The sequence below is a fragment of the Lepidochelys kempii genome, chromosome 1 (genome assembly GCF_965140285.1).
Source record: "Lepidochelys kempii isolate rLepKem1 chromosome 1, rLepKem1.hap1, whole genome shotgun sequence".
Taxonomy (NCBI): domain Eukaryota; kingdom Metazoa; phylum Chordata; order Testudines; family Cheloniidae; genus Lepidochelys; species Lepidochelys kempii.
In genome coordinates this window covers 255212586-255234904 of record NC_136380.1, presented here as the reverse complement: position 1 = coordinate 255234904, position 22319 = coordinate 255212586, and the positions used below count along the sequence as shown (strand labels likewise).

The 22319-nt window shown below is 46.4% G+C and overlaps 1 protein-coding gene across 1 annotated transcript in view; it reads left to right on the top strand.

Annotated features, from left to right (window-relative positions):
- The window catches only part of BPIFC (BPI fold containing family C), a 30512-nt gene that overhangs the window by 4563 nt on the left and 3630 nt on the right, over positions 1-22319 (top strand). The window contains exons 4-14 of the mRNA XM_073330109.1: positions 1096-1224; positions 3263-3418; positions 5166-5229; positions 5759-5819; positions 11308-11399; positions 16678-16851; positions 17619-17672; positions 18804-18974; positions 19584-19651; positions 21253-21295; positions 22155-22218. Of these exons, the coding sequence (XP_073186210.1) occupies positions 1096-1224; positions 3263-3418; positions 5166-5229; positions 5759-5819; positions 11308-11399; positions 16678-16851; positions 17619-17672; positions 18804-18974; positions 19584-19651; positions 21253-21295; positions 22155-22218 (1076 nt within the window). The remainder of the gene's footprint in view (positions 1-1095; positions 1225-3262; positions 3419-5165; positions 5230-5758; positions 5820-11307; positions 11400-16677; positions 16852-17618; positions 17673-18803; positions 18975-19583; positions 19652-21252; positions 21296-22154; positions 22219-22319) is intronic.

Genomic DNA, 22319 nt, shown 5'->3' with positions numbered 1-22319 from the left:
TATTTTCAAATGAATAGGTTACGCTGTACCTGAAGTATGAGTCTAAGAGCCAGCAGGTATGTCACTGACCAGGTTCAAAGATCTCAAATGCAGAAGGCAAACTGAGTCTCAAACACTGAACACAAGTGATACAGAAATTATAGATTTGGAGTAATGAAAAGCACAAAATTAAAAATGTACAGGATCAAACTTTCAAAGGGGAGGGCAGAAGGTCTCAAGCAAATCTATGTATGTAACTGTTAGTCTGCCTTTGATTGCTCAGTTTACCTTAAATGCATGCGTAAATCACAGACATGGATGCACAAAGGTTAGACAGACATCCAGCTGGTTGCTCACATAAACATTTACCTAATTTGCATGCACACTTGAGCTAACTGTATGTGAAAACATACTGGCAAATGCAAATGGGACATCACCCTTTGAAAATTTGGCCCATACAATCTCCAGAAAAACTACAAGATATCGCTGGAGATTAGTAATAGATGGAGCTGGGTGAATATTGCAAATGTTATCAGTGAACATTAATTCAAACGTTTTAAATGAATACACTTCAACGATGATCTTTGTGTTTGCTTCCCAGGACTAGTCAAGTGAATAAGCTGACTGGCAGGGATGTTCTCCCAACACAGCAATTTGTGAATAGATGTTGCAAGAATCGTCACATAAAGTGAATTTGATATTAATAATTTCAAATATTTACACCAGAATCTTGATTCTGAGAGATGAGACATATTCATAGAATCATAGAAATGTAGGGCTGGAAGGAACCTCAAGTGGTCACCCAGTCCAGCCCTCCGTAGCGAGGCAGGGCCAAGTAAACCTAGACCATCCCGGACATGTTTGTTTGACCTGTTATTAAAAACCTCTAGTGACTGGGACATTCATGGCATTCATCTTATTTGGAATGGAAAGAGGGGTTGAGTTCACTCCAGTGCTGGAGTGGGACATTTCTGCCATGGGGTAAGGCTCGGTCTTGCTTCTGAGAATTTCTCTCTCTCAGAAGCAGAGTTTGGCCCTGAATCAAGTTTAAACTTTGATTCAGATTCTCGTTTGCTTTTGAAATGCAAACTAATATCCTTATTTCTGATTTTATAGGGTAAGAATTAACACCATTGAATTCCCAGATGCTTCCGTATCCCTCATACCTGGGATTGGGATTAAACTATCAACTCAACATGCTTACGCAACCATCAGCATGAACTGGAGCATCAGGACCTGGTTGTTGTAAGTATAGAACTGTGCATCCCAAGTATTTTCTAGTGGGAGAAAAATTAAAATGGAAAATACAAATTTTAGTTATCTAAGTCCAGGTACTTTTTATCAGTTAACATCATCAATTTGTTAGCATACACCATTCAGTCTAACAGAGCTCTCCATTGTAAGACATTCCTTTCCAAGTAACACTGTGATGTTAATAGAGATCCCACCGCTAATGATGCGTCAGTGGCAAGTAAAAGATCAAAGATCTATTAGTGTGCGGGCATTGTCCAGCCCGCTAGCTAACTCAGTGTTTAGGAAGTTTATTGTACAGTGTGTCGCGCTCTATAATAATCAGGGCACTGTAATTAAAGTGCAGTTACAGTAAGTGAGCGTCTGTGCTACACCTCCAAGGGTACAGCTACACTGGAGCTGGAGGTGTAATTTCCAGTTTGAGTAGACATACCCGCACTAACCCTGATCAAACCAGTGTGCTAAAAATAGGTGTGTAGCGGCAGCTGCCCAGAAGGTGGGATGGGATAGCAGCCCCGAGTACAATTCCATCTGAGACCCTAGGTATGTACTGAGGACGGCTAGCGTGTCCTGCCGCACAAGCAGCTGCGACTACATGGCTATTTTAGCGTACGTCTACCCAAATTACACCTCCAGCTCCAGTGTAGACATGCCCCGAGAGGCACAGCATGGAATTCACAGCCTAGGGGAAGTGCAGACTATGGTGGCTTTAAGCTATCTTTACACCCTCCCACTCCTGGGCTTCTCTGGAGAGGCCCCCAGGACTGTCTACGTTATTGTTGACTAAGTAACACAGTGGGCGAACACTTTTTACAGAGCAATCATTCTATAGCTTACCTATCAGTCCATATCCTCAAAGGAAACCTGCACAACACTTTCAAAAGGCAAGCCTGGGAGCTTAAATTGATAACTTTGCTAGACACTGAAAATCATGGTCTGAACAGAGACACTGGATTTATGGCTTATTACGATCTGTAACCCACTGATCAACCTCCCTTCCCCCCAGCTTCGTTTCCTCCCTGTAACTGGAGGGGTGTTAACGGGCCACTTCCCCTTGAATAAAGAAAAGGAGGACTTGTGGCACCTTAGAGACTAACAAATGTATTTGAGCATAAGCTTTCGTGAGCTATAGCTCACTTCATCAGATGCATTCAGTGGAAAATACAGTGGGGAGATTTATATACACAGAGAATATGAAACAATGGGTGTTACCATACACACTGTAACGAGAGTGATCACTTAAGGTGAGCTTTGAAATGTGTTATGTACTTATGCTAAATAATCTGTTCCATGTTGTATTTAGCTGTGACATGCTGAGTAAGTTCTCCCGCCATGCTATTTACATTCTTGAAATATTTAGATTGTAAGGGCAAGGATTGTCATTTCATTTTTACTTGTCTATAAAGTGCCATGCATACATATTGCATTGTATAAATAATATATAAATGTATAAATAATAACAAATACTTAATATAGACATTTAGTATGGTCATCATTTTTCTGATCTATATATTTTCAGATCCTGTACTCGTTCCTCCGAGGCCAGTCCTTCCAGTCCATTTTTGTTGCTCAACTTTCAATTCCCTAGTGTGTAGGATGACACCCCTTTGGACCCCAGACTAAGGGAAATTTACTGCATTCTATGAGAAAGTCATAATCACATTCACTCTCGAACCTAAGTAGCTCTTTCTATTGCAGTTCCATGGCTCTTTTGTGACAGTATTATTACAGCTCACAAAGATCATGGGAGAGTCACCATTTGGCATGGATCAGACGGACAGTCTCTGTGAAATTATGACATTAGGCAACCTTGACAAATCCAACATCATTCCAACATTCACACTTTCGAGATTAGTGTGTGGAACCTGATTCTTTACAGGAACTACTTCTACAATCTACTTTAATCAATAGAGATGGGCAAAACAGTGTCATTTCCTCCTCAGTGAAAGAAACAGAGTCACTTTGTTCCATTAGATTCTTGGATGTTCCCCGTAAGTAGATTTTTCAACTGAGTTTGTTTTTGTCTGTGCAGCAAAGACAGTGGAAGAGCTACAGTGTCCATTTCAGGAGTATTTATTACAGCAGTCTTTACCATGTCACAAGATAGCACAGGTCACCCATCAATGTCACTGGATAGCTGCCAGATGAGTATTAGGGGTGTGGAAGTCAAGCTGAATGGAACAATCAGGTATGTGCAAGAGATTTTATACACTCTAGTGGAAAGTAACAAAGTCAGTGGTGCAAGGCCCACTTGTCAAAATTAGTAACCCAGATACATTTTTAGGAGTCTATCTGATAGTGTGGACACCAAAATTCAGAATGCAGGCCCTAATCCAGGTCCCCAAGTTTGAAAATTAATCTTCTCAGGCCAGATTTTCAGAACATGATCTCATTTTGCAAGTACACAACATGTGCCATTTGTGTGCACAAACAAAGATAGAATTTAAATACACAAACTGTAATTTCCACAAACAAATTGAGTGTAAATGAATTTAGTGCCTGTGAAGTTTATCATTAGTGTCTGTTGGTGATAACACAGCAAAAATTGTATTCATAGGTTTCTTGTACATGCAGAATTGCCCATGTACAATTGGAGGCCAACTTGAAAATGTAGCCCAGATTTTGAATGAAGTTCACCCCAAGAATTAAAATACATGTGTCATTCAGAAGGGAACGTACATTGGTGGTACAGCTTCAGCCATTTGGTTTGTGCTGGAGCCCTTTTTAGATAGTGAGAGAGAAAGCATGGATGAGTGGGCTATTCCACATGCTATTTCAACACTAACATTCATTGTTTTCTAGATAATATTCTAATCCTCAACCTCTCTAGGTGAGAATGAGAAGGCGTGTCCTATATCTGAGGCCAGAGGTGTTACTGGGGGCAGGGGGATTGTAGGGGCTATAGCGACCCCAAAATTTGCCTTAGCCTCCCCCGCCATACCCACCTCTCCCAGTACAAAGGTCAAACATTACCCAGATACTTCTCCACTGCTGCAGATGGTCCCACTGCCTTCAGAGCTGGGCTGTTGGCCAGCAGCCACCACTCTCCGGCTACCCAGCTCTGAAGGCAGCACCTGCTGCCAGCAGCAGTGCAGAAGTAAGTCCAGGTTGGAGACCAAGGTGCCCGAGAGCAGTGCCAATCCATGTCCCTTCCCACCAGGGCGTGCCACCCTGAGCAGGTGTGGGGTCCGGGGCTCCCTGCAGTCATCCAGATTGACCAGCTCCAGCCCAGGCTCCTGGGCTGTGCCCCATACGGTCGCTACTCCCTGATGGCTCTATCAGCCCAGAGCAGGTCCCCCTGCCCAGGCAGCTCTTACCAGCTGTGAGCAGTCAAAGCGCAGTGGGGAGCTGAGGAACAGCCCGGGCTCCAAGGAGCAGCAGCAGGAAGAGGAGAGAGGCGTGCCACAGCTGCACACACTATAGCCCCAGCCAGAGCAGTATCTACCCCACACAGCCAAGCTTCAGCTTCCGGCCTTTGACCTGGCAAGAGGGCATGGCTTAGGGAAGGAGGCAGGGCCGGCACTTAACTGAAGAGCGGGGGCAGGGCTGGTGCCGCCCCTGTCTGAGGCTGATGAGCAGGCCTTCATGCCGCTGCCCAGTCTAATTACTCCTAATCTTGATGGTGCTTTTCATTTCCATAGATCTTAGTGTGCATAGCACTGAAATGATCTCCATTCAAAAGGTGGCCTTCTGGCAGTTTTCAGATTAGACAGGTCCAATATACACTGGGCTTTTATCCTCATACAGGTTATGTTGTGATACTGGGGCCTACAAATAAATTAATACAACACTATTAGATTAGTTGTCTGCTAGGACATTAGATTTCACACAGGTCCAGTTTACACATGTAAGTATATTAGGATGTATGACACACAGAAACTATAGTGTTCAACTAACTGAAGCAATGGCTTTTCTCTTCTTTTTCTTTTCTCCAGCTGGCTCTATAAATTCTTTACTAAATACTTGGAGAAGCCCATTCACAGGAGCTTGGATATACATGTAAGTCTTTATAAATTGTTTAAAGGGAGAAACTTAAGGAATACATGAAACTGCATCATCTCAGAGGCAACATTCTTGAACTTGATTAAGGAATAATCTGATAACTAGAAAAAATACAACCTGATTCTGCACTGACCAGCAGGTTCAGTTTGCAGGCACCAACTTCCAAATAAACTCTTCAATTCCTGGCCATGGCAATAATCATAAACACCATAGGGTCAGATTCTCCCTCTGGCTGACTTGCACAAAGGGGCTGTAGCAGGGCCAGCAACTTAGTTCATGGAGCTATGATGATCAGTTATTTTTTACACTTATGCTCCTCATACTAAACACATCTGTGGCTATGTACATCATGGTTGTCAGCTAAACTGCATGCATACATCATAAGGGATAAAACAGGAATTTGTCAACCTGCCACTAGAGAGTGAGATAATCACAGTTACTTGAGCAGATCTGACTTTCATCCACTAGAGAGGAAAGGATACAATATATACTAGCCAGTACGTAATCTCTCTGTATTTTTATACAGTCATGTCCAAACATCAGACAAGGGATCCAGCAGATTGATGCACAGCTCAGAACACTTCAGGGTGAGTCTCTGACGTTGCCTTTTCTTTACAATTCTCATCTTATGCTGTTCAGATTTTGTTGTTTTCTTGTCAGCTACTGTCACAGATCTCGGTTGAGCTCCCATTGCTGGGTACCCATCAGACAGCTGTGATGGGTCACTGGTTGGTTTAAACTTCCCTGGGTCTCAGCAATCTGTAGCACTGTTTTCTCCCTGGGCTTCTCTGGCACCTTTCTTGGGCACTGACTCTCAGCCTGCTACTGGCAATGGAGCCTCTTAGATACCCAGAACCAGCACTGATGCTCCAAGATACCTCAATAGTTTAAACACACCCTCTCCCAGAACTCCATCAAAAGGTGTGAGCCTGCTGGGTTATAGTTTATCCTTTCAGGAGGCACATGGCAGTTGTGAAGCATAGAACACACAGAGAGACACCCTGCACATTGCTCTTTTATGTAACAGATAAAGCCCAAGAGAGTACAGATCATTTATAAAACAACAAACATCCTAAATGCTTTCCACTCGCTAGCTCTCCCTTCCCGCTCTCCCTTCCCTTGGGAATCCTTGGAGGCCCATCTGTGTTCAGGAAGGCAGGTTTCCACTTTTCTCATCAGCCTGCTACATGCAGCTCCTCCTCTCAGCTTGAGCTCATGAAAAATGGTCAGGGAGGACTCTGAATAGATTAGCTACTATATTTTATAACCTTCCAGTCCCTTTGTTAGGGGTCTCCTGGATCAGCCTCCCCAGCCAATCAGAGACCCCTGGCAGGTGACTGCATTGCCAAGTGACTTCTCTCCCGATAAACCAGTTCTCCTGTTTGGGCGTCAGTCTATTGTTTAAAGCTATTCCATTTCAATGAGCGTACTCCAGATGTAATGATCTTCTATCAGCCTTGTACCACTATGATGGAATTTCAATCCAATATGGAGCTAAACACACCATAGAGAAGGTCAAAGGGGCTGTACACTGAAATCAATGGGAGTTAAGCACCTGACCTGTTGCTTAGGTGCCTTAGGGTATGTCTACAGTACAAAATTATTTCGAAATTATTCTATTCAAATTTTCAGAAGCTATTTTATACATTCTGTCTTCTGTGTCCCCACTAAAGCGTGTGAATTCAGCAGATTGCGTCCACAGTTCCAAGGCTAGCATCGAATGTCGGAGCTGTGCACTGTGGGTAGCGTTCCCACAGTCCCCGCCGCCCATTGGGATTCTGGGTTAAGCTCCCAGTGCATGATGGGGCAAAAACATTCTCGCGGGTGTTTCTGGGTGTGTGTCGTCAGAAAGCTATGGCAGACAATCATTTTGCGCCTTTTTGGTGTGCAGACACCATACTGCTTTCAGCAGATGGTGCACAACTGCTCTCCTGCTACTATGAATCCACCTCTCCAACTCAACTGTGCTCGGCTATCGTGAACCGAGCAGCACAGCTTCCGCCGCCAACTCTGCTCTCCCGCTATTGCCACGCTTCCGAGCTTCTCCATGTTGTCTGTCCTGGGCTTCCACCTCCGTGAAAGAAGACAACCATTTTCAGCCGTTGTTCGGCTACGGTGAACCCAAAAGCACAGCTTCCGCTGCCACTCTGCTCTCCTACATTTCGCGCCCTTTTTCCAGGATTACCCATACAGGCACCATAGTCATGGAGCCCGATCAGATCTCTGCTGCAGTTTTGACCATTGTAAATACCTCGCGCATTATCCAGCAGTATGTGCAGTACCTGCAAAACCAGCCGAGGAAGCGACGACAGCACGATTACTATACTGATGAGGACATGGACATAGATGCTCCTAGAAGCACGGCATGTGGCGATTGGGAGATCATGGTGCTGTTGGGCCAGGTTCATGCTGTGGAACACCAATTCTGGGCCCAGGAAACAAGCACAGACTGGTGGGATTGCATGGTGTTGCAGGTATGGGATGATTCCCAGTGGCTGAGAAACCTCCATATGCGTATGGCCACTTTCATGGAACTTTGTGACTTGCCTGCCCTAAAGTTCAAAGACACCAAAATGAGAGCACCCCTCAGAGTTGAGAAGCGAGTGACCATAGCCCTGTGGAAGCTTGCAATGCCCGACAGCTACCAGTCAGTCAGGAATCAGTTTGGAGTGGGGAAATCTACTGTGGGGGCTGCTGTGCTGCAAGTAGCCAACACAATCATTGACCAGCTGCTATCAAGGGTAGTGACTTTGGGAAATGTGCAGACCATTGTGGATGGCTTTACTGCGCTGGGGTTCCCTAACTGCGGCGGGGCGATAGACAGAACGCATATCCCTATCTTGGCCCTGGAACACCAGGGCGGCCAATACATAAACCGCAAGGGGTACTTTTCCGTGGTTTTTCTGCAAGCACTGGTGGATCACAAGGGACATTTCACCGACATCAACGTGGGATGGCCGGGAAAGGTGCATGACGCTCGCATCTTCAGGAACTCTGGTCTGTTTGAACAGCTGCAGGAAGGGACTTACTTCCCAAACCAGAAAATTACTGTTGGGGATGTTGAAATGCCTATAGTTATCCTCGGGGACCCAGCCTACCACTTAATGCCATGGCTCATGAAGCCGTACACAGGCAGCCTGGACAGTAGTAAGGACCAGTTCAACTATAGGCTGAGCAAGTGCAGAATGGTGGTAGAATGTGCCTTTGGATGTTTGAAAGCGCGCAGTTTACTGACTCGGTTAGATCTCAGCACAACCCATATTCCAATTGTAATTGCTGCTTGTTGTGTGCTCCACAATATCTGTGAGAGTAAGGGGGAGATGTTTATGGCGGGGTGGGAAGTTGAGGCAACTCACCTGGCAGCCAGTTTCGTACAGCCAGACAACAGGGCGATTAGAAGAACGCAGCAGGGTGTGCTGCACATCAGAGAAGCTTTGAAAGCCAATTTCATGACTGGCCAGGGTACGGTGTGAGAGTTGTGTTTGTTTCTCTTAAAGTTACCTGCCCCCTACATATATATATTAAAGGAAATAAAGTCACAATTGTTTAAAAACCGTTCTTTATTATTTATTATTTGTTGCACAAAACATTGAGAGAAATCAGAAGCTAGACTGGGGGGGGAGGGTTGGGTTAGGGGGGTGGAGGAGGAGGGAAGGACAAGTCCAGAAACCAAATCAAAATTTAGGATATGCCAGCTTTCTGCTGCTTGTGCAATCCTCTGGGGTTGACTGTGTGGGTCCCCGTAGCCTCCCCCGCCCCCATGTTCTTGAGCGTCTGGGTGAGGAGGCTATGGAACTTGGGGAGGAGGGAGAGCGGTTATTCAGGGGCTGCAGCGGCAGTCTGTGGTCTTGCTGCCTTTCCCACATTAGATCCACCATACAGTGAAGCATGTCAGTTTGCTCCCCCATGAGCTTGACCATAGCATCCTGCCTGCTCCCATCACATGCGTCCCTCCTCTCTTCATGTTCATGTAACGCTTTACACGACTCTGCAATTGTTTGCCTCCATGCATTCAACTGGGCCCTATCAGTGCGGGAGGACTGCATGAGCTCGGCAAACGTGTCGTCCCAAGTTCATTTTTTCCGCCTTCTAATCTACCAGCCTCTGGGACGGAGTAGATAGGGGCCGCATTGAAACATTTGCACCTGCTGCACGAGGAGAAAAAGGGAGGGTAGTATTTTAAAAGGTACATTTTAGAGAACAAAGGGGACACTGTTTCTCAGTGAAACAGGAAATTCATAGTACACAGCACATGTTCTTTCTGTACAAGGTCACATTTTGCCTTCTATACTGAAGTATCTGCCACTTTGGTGTGAGTAAGCCATCACATGCGGCCAGGCAACAGACTTCAGCTTGCAGGCAGCCTGCGGGCTCTCTGGGATGATCGCTTCACTCAACACCCTTGCTCCCCCCCGCCCACACACACACACCGTGGGACTCCAATGAGGCTCTGAGCAGGGATGAGCCCTTTAAACTAAATGCGAACAGCCCAGCGGGGCTCCGATGAGGCTCTGAGAAGGGATGAGCCCTTTAAACTAAACACGAACAGCCCAGCACAGCTGGGTTTCCCCCCACCCCTCACCGCGTGGCTCCGATCAAGCTCTCACTCACCAGAAGTGCCTTCTTCAGGGTCATGGTCCAGGAGCATGCTTTGGGAGTAGGGGGATGCTATTGGCTCCAGCGTTAAGAATAGTTCCTGGCTAGGGGGGAAAACAGATTCCCCACTTGCCGCCTGTGCACTGTCCTCCACCTCCTCCTCCTCCTCTTCGTCCTCCAAAAACTCATCCTCCTCGCTCCGTGCTACTCCCCCCTTGCAAGTGTCCATGGACAGTGGTGGGGTAGTAGTGTCATCACCCCCCATAATTGCATGCAGCTCATGGTAGAAGTGGCATGTATGGGGCTGTGACCCAGAGCACCCGTTCACCTCCCTGACTTTTTGGTACACTTGCCTGAGCTCCTTGATTTTTGTACGACACTGCTCTGTGTCCCTGGAGTAGCCTCTTTCCGTCATGGTCCTGGAGACTTTAGCATATGTATTTGCGTTCCTTTTTTTGGAACGTAGTTCTGCCATAACAGATTCGTCTCCCCAACACGCAGTGAGATCCAGTACTTCCCATTCGGACCATGCTGAAGCTCATCTGCGAATCCGGGACTGCGTGGTCTCTTGAGATGGTGGACTCTGCATGGTCGCCTGTGATGGTTTACTGTGCTGATGGTCACCTGTGCTGATGGTGACCAAACAGGAAATTCAAAAGTTCCCGGGGCTTTTACTGCCTACCTGGCTAGTGTATTGGAGTTCAGAGTGTTGTCCAGAGCGGTCACAGGGAGCATTCTGGGATAGCTCCCGGAGGCCACTAGCCGAGGTGGAGTACAGAAATTGGAGTAAAGAGCCCTTTAAATCGAAAAAACTGGTTTGGTCGTGTGGACGAAGCCAGTTTTATTTCAAGGTAACTCGGCTAATTCCAAAATAATCGCGTACTGTAGACCAGGCCTTAGAAAATCCCATTAGCCCCTATCTGCTTCTTTAGATGCCTACGTACCTTTGAAAATCTGGCCTTCATCTATAATGGCCTAAACCTGCAAGGTGCTGATTGCTTCCTGGGAGATGCTGTACGTCATCAATTATCCCTGAAGACTGGGAGAGTTGAGGGCACTCTGTATCTTGAAGGAGGTACCCAGCACTTCGCAGGGTTGAGCCCAAAAGGCGTAGTACTTACCTGTTCCTTGCCACAATATTTTAAGGGTCCATTCTTCCCTCTCTGTAAGCACAGAACTTCAACTGAAATCAATTGCAAGTTACAGACCCATAGGATGCACTCAGAAGTGGTCAACAATGTCAAGAAATCATAGAATACCAGGGTTGGAAGGGACCTCAGGAGGTCATCTAGTCATTGTTGGTCAGTGGGGTTTCCAAAGAGAACACCTTGAGTTCTTAACCACAAATATTTGTTTTGATTTTTTCCTCCCTTCTTGTTTTGAGCATTTTCTCATCCAAGAACTGCATTCACTCTTAATTAAACATTACTGGCTGTGTTATACTTAATAGCTGTTTTGTTTTGTCTACCACCTTTACAGTCCCAACCCAGATCGATGCCTTTGCCCAAATAGACTACTCCCTAGTTCACTCTCCAGGAGTCTTCCAGTCATACATTGATCTGGACTTAAAGGTAATTGACTTTAATGCTAGCTGTCTACAACTGTGCTCTTTTGATAGACTTCTTATCCTTTGTTAGATTGGCATGGTTATTACATTATTATTATTGTTTATATGTATTACCATAGCACCTAGGAGCCCCAGTCATGGCCCAATACCCCGTTGCGCCAGGCACTGTACAAACACAGAACAAAAAGACAGTTCCTGCCCCAAAGAGATTACAATCCAAGACAAGAGACAACAGATGTTTGGTTTTGCTTCAACATTATGAGCTGAATCTGATGAGAGACTCCAAAGCAATGTCTCATTTGGTTTGTTTTTTCCAACAATTCTGTTGTAGAAACATGACATGGTTTTAAATAAATTAACAGAACAGGTCATTTTGATTCTGTTGGTCAATTTCCCATAGCAAGTAGAGAGCAGTAAAAGAAGATTGAGCAGGTTAAAAGGAAAAAGAGAGAAAGGAAAAGAGGGAAAACACAGTGTGTAACCAACCCTAGGAGAAGAGAGGGAAGTAGATTTCTGGGGCCTGATTATCCTGTCCATTGATTTCAATGGGCGTTGTATGAATTAGAAGATCAGGACCCTGGAACGAGAGAGGGGGAGAGAGTGTACATTTTAGGAGCCAAGATTAAACAACAAATCCAGGGAGTAGACAGAGAGAGAGAGCAAGCCAAGTCTGAAGAGCGCTGCTGAGGCTATGGCAACTCTATGAGGCTTTTAGTGACATGGCTGTGCCGCTACAGCCGTGCCGCTAAAAGGCACACAGTGGAGCTGCTTTCAGAGTAGCAGCCGTGTTAGTCTGTATTCGCAAAAAGAAAAGGAGGACTTGTGGCACCTTAGAGACTGACCAATTGATTTGAGCATAAGCTTTCGTGAGCTACAGCTCACTTCATCGGATGCATCCTGTTTATCAGCAAGAGAGAGCTCTCCTGCTGACAAAAAACTTCCACCCCCCATGAGCGGCAGCAGCTTTGTTGGCAGGAGAGCACTCCTGCTGGCAAAGCGCTGGTCACACCGGCGCTTTTCGTCAGTAAAACTTTTTGTCATTCGGTGGGTGTTTTATTTAACATCCCTGAACGACAAAGTTTTGCTGATAAAGTGCCAGTGTAGACAAAACATAAGACTCAAGACCCTGGGAGATTCCTTCAACTAAGGGAAACATGATGCATCCTGCTTAGGTGTGATTCTGAGTAGTAAGATTTTCTTGTCATGCTACGTGAAGTGTAAAAACAATTTAGTTTTACTACGTGGATACATAGTTTGGATTTTTAACATCCTGAGTATTTTCACTATTTAAAAAATCATTTTAAATTTTGGTTTTTTTTTGTTTTGTTTTGTAAAAAGATACAGAGGTTTTTCTTTTCTTTAAAGTATTCTAGTTTCAGAATATTCGGCACTTCAGAGCTTGAAACCTTTACTGTTTCTCCCCTGCTTAATGTTATAGTTAGTACAATAGTTACTCCAAGTATATTTGGCTTTTCCTATATTACTTGTTCTTTCTACATCACCTGTGCTCCTTGGCCTGCACTGGCTACCAATTTGTTTCTGGGTGCATTTCAGGGTGTTGATTTTGACCTGTAAAACCCTGTATGGTTCAGGCTGTAGCAGCTTTGACCTAGTAGGTCAATGAGCACTAGAGAACTTTTAGTGCATGATAATAGGGTCCACACAGTCAATTAGTGTATGATAGGCTAGCATGCTTATAGATCTAGACCCCAGCTTGCCACTCACTAAGGGTATGTCTACACTACGAAATTAGATTGATTTTATAGAAGTCAATTTTTAGAAACCAATTTTATACAGTCGATTGCATATGCCCACATTAAGCGCATTAAGTCGGCGGAGTGCATCCTCACTACCGTGGCTAGCATCGACTTACAGAGCAGTGCACTGTGGGTAGCTATCCCACAGTTCCCGCAGTCTCCACTACCTATTGGAATTCTGGGTTAAGCTCCCAATGCCTGTTGGGGCAAAAACATTGTCACGGGTAGTTCTGGGTACATGTCATCAGGCCCCCATCCCTCCCTCCCTCCATGAAAGCAACGGCAGACAATCTTTTCGTGCCTTTTTTCCTGGGTTATCCGTGCAGACGCCATACCATGGCAAGCATGGAGCCCGCTCAGCTCATCGTCACCATATGTCTCCTGGGTGCTGCTGGCAGACGCGGTACTGCATTGCTACACAGCAGCAGCTCCTTGCTTCGCGGCAGATGGTGCAGTAGGACTGATAGCTGTAGTACATCTCCTGAGTGCTCCTGGCAGACCTCGGTGAGGTTGATTGGGGCGCTTGGACAGACATGGCTATTCTCCTCTTAGAGCACCAAATGGGAGCCAGAGACTCCAGGTCATTCTCTTCTTTAAGTTTCATCTCATGGAGATTCAGTCCTGCCTGGAATATCATGTGAGCTGGAGGCTTCTGCCTCAGGCTGCTCTCCCAGCTGGCAGCGCCACACAGTCGCACCTACCCCAGCCTACCTCTTGCTCCCATGGCTCATGAAGCCTGGACAGTAGTAAGGAGCAGTTCAACTATAGGCTGAGCAAGTGCAGAATGGTGGTAGAATGTGCCTTTGGATGTTTCAAAGCTCGCTGGTGCTGTTTGCTGACTAGGTCAGACCTGAGTGCAACCAACATTCCCATTGTTATTGCTGCTTGCTGTGTGCTCCATAATATCTGTGAGCATAAGGGGGAGACATTTATGGCGGGATGGGAGGTTGAGGCAAATCGCATGGTGTCCGATTTTGAGCAGCCAGACACCAGGGCGATTAGAAGAGCACAGCAAGGCACACTGCGCATCAAAAAGGCTTTGAAAACCAGTTTCATGACTGGCCAGGTTTTGGTGTGACAGTTGTGTGTGTTTCTCCTTGATGCAAACCCACCCACTTTGTTGATTTTAATTCCCTGTAAGCCAACCACCCTCCCCCCTTCGAAATAAGTAGCTATTGTTTTGAAACCATGCGTTCTTTCTTTATTCATTAAAAAAAAATTGAGATAACAGACAAGGTAGCCCGGGTGAGGTGGGGGAGGAGGGAAGGACAAGGCCACATTGCTTATTGTAGCCACACTAAAAATCAAACTGTTTGAATGATAACCTTCTGTTGCTTGGGCCATCCTCTGGAGTGAAGTGGCTGGGTGCCTGGCATCTCCCTCTCCCTCTCCCCCGCGTTCTTGGGCATCTGGGTGAGGAGGCTACGGAACATGGGGAGGAGGGTAGACGGTTATACAGTGGATACAGCAGGGGTCTGTGCTCTTGTTGGCTTTCCTGCAGCTCCAACAGACACTTCATCATGTCTGTTTGCTCCCCCAACAGACGTTTCATCATTTCCGTTTGCTCCCCCATTAGCCTCAGCATCGCGTCCTGCCTCCGCTCTTTGCGCTCACTTAATTCTTTCCTGGCCTCTGCCACTGAATGCCTCCATGCATTAAGCTGTGCCCTATCAGTGCAGGAGGACTGCATGAGCTCGGAAAACATGTCATCGCGAGTGCATTTTTTTCGCCTTCTAATCTGCGATAACCTCAGGGACAGAGATGATAGGGGGAGCGTAGAAACATTTTACGTTCTACGATTCTGGGGGGACTGCATGGTCACCTGTGCTGCTGAGTGCTGCTGAGTTCGCCACGCTGACCAAACAGGAAATGAAATTCAAAAGTTCCCAGGGCTTTTCCTGTGTACTTGGCTAGTGCATCGGAGTTCAAAATGCTGTCCAGAGTGGTCACAATGGAGCACTCTGGGATAGCTCCTGGAGGCCAATACTATTGATTTGTGTCCGCACTACCCCAAATTCGACCCAGCAAGGTCAATTTTAGTGCTACTCCCCTCGTCGGGGAGGAGTACAGAAGTCAATTTTAAGAGCCCTTTAGGTCAACGGAACGGGATTGGTCGTGTGGACACAGTCATTTTTAAATCGACCTAACGTGGCTAAATTTGACCCAACCCCGTAGTGTAGACCAGGCCTTTAGTCCCCTTCTGGACAAGCCCTTAGAGCAGGACTGGGGAACCTATGGGCTGGATCCAGCCCGCTGCTTCATTTCATCCAACCTGCGGCAAGTCTACGTGCCGCGGGCCGGAAGCCCCGAGCCTCAGCACCCCCATGCAGGGCTGGAGCCACGAGCGCTGGCTTGCCCCGCTACAGGGAGAAGCTAGGGTCGGCTCTAGCTCCCAGAAGAGCCTGGCATGTCCCTAAGGCCTCTAGGAGCAGGGGTGATCAGGGAAGCTCTGCGCACTGCCCCCAGCGCCAGCTCCGCACTCCCATTGGCTGGGAACCGCCGCAGATGGGAGCTGCGGGTGCGGGCAGTGCACATCATGCAGAGCCCCCTGGCCCCTCCACCTAGGAGCTGGACATGGTGGCCACTTCCAAGAGCAGCATGGAGCCAGGGCAGGCAGGGAGCTTGCCTTAGGCCCGTTGCACTGCTGACCAGGAGCCGGCTGCCTGAGGTAAGCACCGCCCGGCCGGAGCCCACACCCTGAACCCTCACCCAAGGTTGGAACCTCCTCCCGCACCCTAACTCCCTCCCAGACCCAGACCCCCACCTGCATCCCAACCCCCTGCCCCAGCCCTGAGCCCTCTCCCACACCCCAGCTTCCCCCGGATCCTGCACCTTGAACCTCCTTCCCCACCCCAACCTTCGCCCCAGCCTTGAGCCTGCTCCCGCACTCAAAACCGCTTGGCCCCAGCCCGGAGCCCTCTCCTGAATCCCAAACCCCTTATCCCCAACCCCACCCCAGAGCCCGCACCACCAGCTGGAGCCTTCACCCCCTCCCGCACCCCAACCCCCTGCCCCAGCCTGGAGCCCTCTCCCATACCCACAACCCCTCATTTCTGGCCCCACCCCAGAGCCTGGGGGAAGCCCCGAGCCTCTGCCGCTCCTCCCCCCCCCCCCCCCCACATTGCAGGACTGTGTGCTGCCCACCATTGATTCTTTCTGTGGGTCAATGGCCCCTGATAGAAAAAAGGTTCGCCACCCCGCCTTAGAGATCACCTCTCTCCTTACACACCATCCTAGAATATGACATCACTGGATAGCTCTTGATGAGAGTTCTCAGATTTGAATTCCTGGGGATGGAGGCAAGGGTCAAGATTTTTAAAAAAAAATTTTTAAAAAATCAATATTTAGGCACAGAATAAGTTGCTGATCCCTGAGTAGCCTCGGGCGTCTTAAGTGGATGCTTGGCATCTTTGAAAATCAGGCCAAGAGCATTCTCCATGGAGGGCCCTGTAAGATCCACCATTGTAAATGCATTCAGAGTTTTTGACAGGCCCTGATTTTATAAATGACAATAATATTTTGCAGGGCACAATCTATCCAGTTGGAAATTGGACTGACCTTGCCTTTGTACAAGCTCCCTTCATTCTCCCAGACAAGAGTGATTCCATGCTTTACTTCGGCATCTCTGAGTATTTCTTCAAGTCTGCCTCACTGACTTATTACACAGCAGGGGCCTTCAACATCACCATCGTAGAAGAGGTGAGTGGCACTTGCAGATGAAGGGATTAAAAGTGTTCCAGGTATGGTCCTTCAGAGAAGGGGATTTTATATAAACTCATTTGCAGTGCAGTTACAGGCTCAGTGTTAACCAAGCCATGCAGTTATCAGAGTGTGATCATGATCTCTAATACTAATTCTTTATTTTGCCATTATGTAGTATCTAGATTTCTGAGGCCAAATTCAGAGGTGCCACTGAACAAGGTACAAAATAGGCACAATTCACTTTCAAAATGATATGTCACAGATCTGAACCATGTGCTCCTCTGAAAAGGACAAGGAAATTCATGCTGGGGACTCTACTGCCTTACTGGCAGCTTTCTGAGGGGCCTTTGCTGACTCACTACTAGGAGGGATCCCTGGAACTGAACTGGCTCTACCTGTGGGCTACGCAGATGTCACAAAGCATAGTAGTTTTGCCTGTAGCTGGGAGGCCAAGCAGAGCTTTGAGACCTGTCTCCAGTGGATTCATATATCCCAGCAAACAGGTGGCTACAGGCCCAAATGTGAGCAGAATATTGCACCTGTATTTCTGCAGAAGGTTTTAATCTTTGTTTCTCCAATATGTGGGGGGGCTTCTTTTGGGCACGTTAGTGAGAATTTGACTCAGTGCTCTAGGACTCCCCCTAGGAATTTTCCCAAGGTTCAAAGGCACTAGGTCATCAAAATGACAATAAATAGCAGATTTAAAGAAAACCTAGACATGAAGCTCACACAGGATGGAATAATTTCTTTCATTTCTTTTGCAGCTTTCCAGTTATTTTAATGTAACAACAGAGACATTTGGCAGCATCGTTCCTGAGGTGGGTATCTTTAGTTCTGTGAACCCTTCAGAAACCACCCTAGCTAGTCCCAGTGTGGGTGTCATCTGAGTACTGGTTAACCTCCAATGGTTTGGTGGAGCCACTGTGTGTCACTGTGTTGGAGAAGGGGAAGACGCACAGTGGCTGGGAGGCAGGTCCAGGTCACGACTCTTGCCTCAAGTGAGTCCTAACTGGCCCCATGACATCTCTGCTAAGAACCCCTTTCTCCTGCCCAAATTTGCATGACTTGGGTCACCTGGCTGCTGACAGGTGAGAGATAGCGTGCATCAGCAGCTGAGGATGATGATAGCGGTGAAGAGCAAAGTGGCTGCATGTTGGGAAACAGAGCTGGCAGGTAGGCAGGAAGGAAGCCGGGGCTCTCTGCCTGTGTGAGGAAGGTGCCAACTTCTAACATTTGCATGTGGTCTATGGAAGGACAAGGGAGATGGTGGGGCCTCATTTAGTTTATGTGAGGAAGATGAATAGAGCAGGAGTGGAGAGGGCAGTGAGGATGCAGCTTGGGCTCCTGCTGGGCTAGAGAGACAAACTGAGGAACTGAAAATAAATATAAGAACTAGTGCCAAATGCTGAGCATGAGTCTAAACAATCTCAGCACTCTAGGAGTTAAATGTTCCTGTCTATTTCCAGGATGACAATAGTTTTTTTCCCATCATAAATGCAGTAGCCAAGCTCCTAAGCCAAAGTTCCTCATAATCATATTTATCTGCAAAGCACCATGCACTCTACTGGTGATACGCTGGCTCCTCAGCCTCTTTGTTGGCTTGTTTGAGTGCCATGTTCATGTTTCCTTTGTCTCAGACATGTTCACAAACTAGAATTTAATCCTCTGGAAATTGCTCATCTGTTGAAGGGAATGGGTCTTCTGGTAATGGAGGGGACTTTCCTCCACATTCCTGATATGACAAAGATGATCAGGTCATCATCACAGGAGACATTCCTATTCCTGTTGCCGTAAGGACTCTACCATCTTGTTAACACCTTTTTTCTAAAGTTTGATCTTCAGAAACCCTCTCAAAATAACTATTTTAATGAATGATAAGTTTCACTGTTCAGATTTGTTCTATATAAAGCTACTTTCAGACTCTCCTTCTTTGCCTTGAAACCCTACAGATTGCCCAGTATTATGTAGAGGCACGCCCCGCAATGTTGAACCTGAGGGCTACTGCTGCACCTGTGGTCAGTTTACAGACAGACTCCTTTACTCTAGAGATCTGTGCCTCCATGGAGGTGCTTGCTGTCCTGCCAGACTCAACCACCCAATCCATGTTTACAGTGAACATAGTAAGTACCATGGACCAGAGGATTACATTTCATCTAGGAGTTAAAATAAGTTTGTTGTTCTGCCCTGCCAGAAACCAGGGCATTTGAAGGTCCTAGAGGTCAGTACCTGCAACACATAGGGGAAAATTTTGCCCTTAAATAAGCAAATTCCATTAACTTCAGCCAGGGGTTGAACATGAAAGTTTGGGGGCACAATCTGGCCTGTAGGGTATTGCTATTGGGAGGTGAGTTTTCTTAAAGAGGAATAAAAACCCAGATATATTACTACTTCAGTTATCTGAAGCTTAGTTCTCTAGAATTCCCTGTTATACAGCAATGGGTCATGTCCCCTGACATCTATTCATTACATTGAAAATGTCCTTGATTAATGAAAATCTCAGTTGTCCATACTTTTAATATTGCCAGTGACATTGAGATAATCAAGGCTGAACTGTACACAAACCCCAAATCAGGCAGAAAGTAGCACTGTATGAGACAGCTTCAGTATTTATCAAAGAAGGTGGAACTGTTGCATTTTAAATGATACACGGAGACTATATTTGTGTTTGAATCTAAGAAAGGACCCCATTCTATATGGATACAGTAACTCAAGACTCTTCTCTCCTGCAGATAGCGAACGCCAGTGCCAGTCTGACTATATTTGAACAGAAGCTGATTGGCTCATTATGTCTGAACAGGTAAACACATGACAGCTTGACCTGAGGCCATTCAGATGATCCCAGTATTAAAACACAACAGCCTTATTGTGTCAGCCTAGCTGTGGAGTTAGTCCAGCATAAGGAAAAGGCAGCCAATGCAATTTAACTTCTTTCTCACAAGGATAGGGACCCTGAGATGCTTTTGGCTACACTGCCCAAATCCTGTGGATGAAAGACAACCATATTTTGGGATCATTGAATCTTCTTCTGTTGCTTCATTCTGTACTTTTCTATAGAGGGCTTAGTAAAGGAAACTGTATTGGATTTATTAGTCTAAAATCTTTGACTGAGATTCTCTCCTATGCTTAGATCAACTCATCATCAGAGAAAGGCAGGGGCCATCAGGGAAGCTAATTATGATTCCCTGATTTGCTTGGTCATTCTGCACCAGTCCCAGCATAGGTTAGACCAGCCATGGGATTGCTCTAACTTATGCTAGCTGTCAACAGCCTCCCAGGGACTGTCTGCCAGCTGGAGATAGCTGGTGCACATTGTGCCCCAGTCACACATGTTCCCCACTCCTGGCATGCCCCATCTGCCAGGACTGGATAGGAAGGTAGCACAGGAGCCTAGTATGATGATTCTGCATCATTGAGAGCTCCCCCACATGGTGGGGCAGGATCCTCAACTGGCCTGATCCAGCTGCTTTCCAGTCCTTTTGTGCAACCAGAGCAGGGCAAAGGGGCCAGAACACAGGAAAGAGTTTGGGCTGGTCTATGTATATGCTACAGTGGTGATTCCAAGTGTTGGCATAATGACTCCCAGCTTGGTCAGAAAGCTGTCATCTGAGGTCATGACATTTCTTATAGAATTTAACTTTTCATTAAAAAAATAGAATCCAGATTTTCAAATATGTGTATCTAAAAGCATGGGTGATGGTCAAAACCGCCCACTTGACAGGATCAGACTCTGAATGCCAAGCACCCATTGGATTAGGTGGTAGGGTGATGGGAACCCGAGCTCACAAGAACCATGTCTAGGAAGACCGTAACAGGCAAGAAGAATTAGAGATGTCCAAACTCCAGAGACTCTCAGAAGGGAGTTCCCAAGGAGAGTAGTGGGGTGTCAGGAACCTAATGAGGAGGGTGATTAGGAAGTCCTCAGAATGGTTTACAGGGAGGAAGGTTGCAGTGGGTGAACCTCAGAAATCTTGCAAACTGAACTGAGCTTCTAAGTCATCACCATCAGTAACATTCTCCAAGTGGAATTTCACCTCCTAGCTCCTGTAGCACATTTCTCTCAGTAGGATCTGAGAGACAGGGGATCTTTGGTGCTTGACCTGGTGCAGTTAAATGTATGAATCAGTGAGACGTACACAACTAAACATAGAGGAAGAAGTGCACTCACAATCCTGGATAAACTTCTCCGAGGCCACCCTTCTGTGTACGTTCCAGGCAATGCCTTACAGAAACACTCCTGCTCTTTTCTGTGGAAGGTAGCATGTAGGATGCATTGCCATAAAGAAGTGTCTCGTCATGGGCATATCATAGGACCTGATGTCACTGAGGGTGACTATACATGACTAAAACAATGTGCCTTCGTCCTTTATAATGACTCCTCTTTTACTACTTTCCTTTCAGATTCCAGCTCTTCCTGGCCGACTCCAGGGCTGGGTTCTTTGAGGTAAGTTGATGGTTTCAGTGTCTAGGAAACAAGAGCCAAGAATCTCAGGGAAAATGTCAGTCTGAAGAGTAAGGAGCAGAATTTCCCTACACATATTTCTATATCATTAGACTTCATCCTTGGGTGGTTCTTTTCTCTCTTTCTGGAACTCTGTCTGTCCTTTCTGCTGTATATATATTTATTGCAGTACTTCTTCTCAGCAACTCTTCAGTGCTCCTAAAAATGAGATGTTTTCCAATCTCTCTTCTTTGTGTATCATGTTTCATCAGAGAGGCACTAAAATCATGACCGCGAAGCGTACAACAGTAATCTGCAATGCAGCAGTAGAAGGAACAGCATGTTGTAGGTTAGAACATGCACCCTAGAATGGCAGCGAGGCAGTGGTGGTGTGCAGGGACAAAGCACAGATTCTCATAATTAAGGTAGGGAGTGGGAGCCAATACTAGACACAAATGCCTGAAACACATAATAGGGGAAAACCCTGCCTCCCAGAGAGAGCAGTTTCATCCTGAGGATAAGTGATCAGCTCAAGGAAGCTGAGCAGAGGAGAATTAAAATCTCCCAGATACTGCTGTACGGTTAAAGATAAATTATCTCGCAAGTAAATGAAACTGATTATTTTAAATGAAAATATTGCAAGCATGGTAACAAGATCCAGATCCTCGTGTTCTGTATCTTTTACATCATCCCCAAGCCTCAAGAACCAAAGGTCGTTGTCACTTGTGGTTTTGTCTACCCAAGTGAGGTCTGGTCATGTGAGCAGGACTTTTCTTCTTAAAACTCCATCCAGGATTTAGTATGGAGCAGCTTCATAGATATCAGGAAGTGGGCCCTAAATCCATTTTCTCCCCCATGGCAGGTCTCACTTCTGGAGAATTTCCTGTCTTACGTTTTACGGAATGGAGTAATCCCAGCAGCCAATGGTAAGGATAGTGGCTAGTTCCTTTAATGGCCCTGATCTCTGTTAACAAAATAACACTTATATGGCTCCAGAAATTGGTAATATGATATGGGGCTTTTCCCC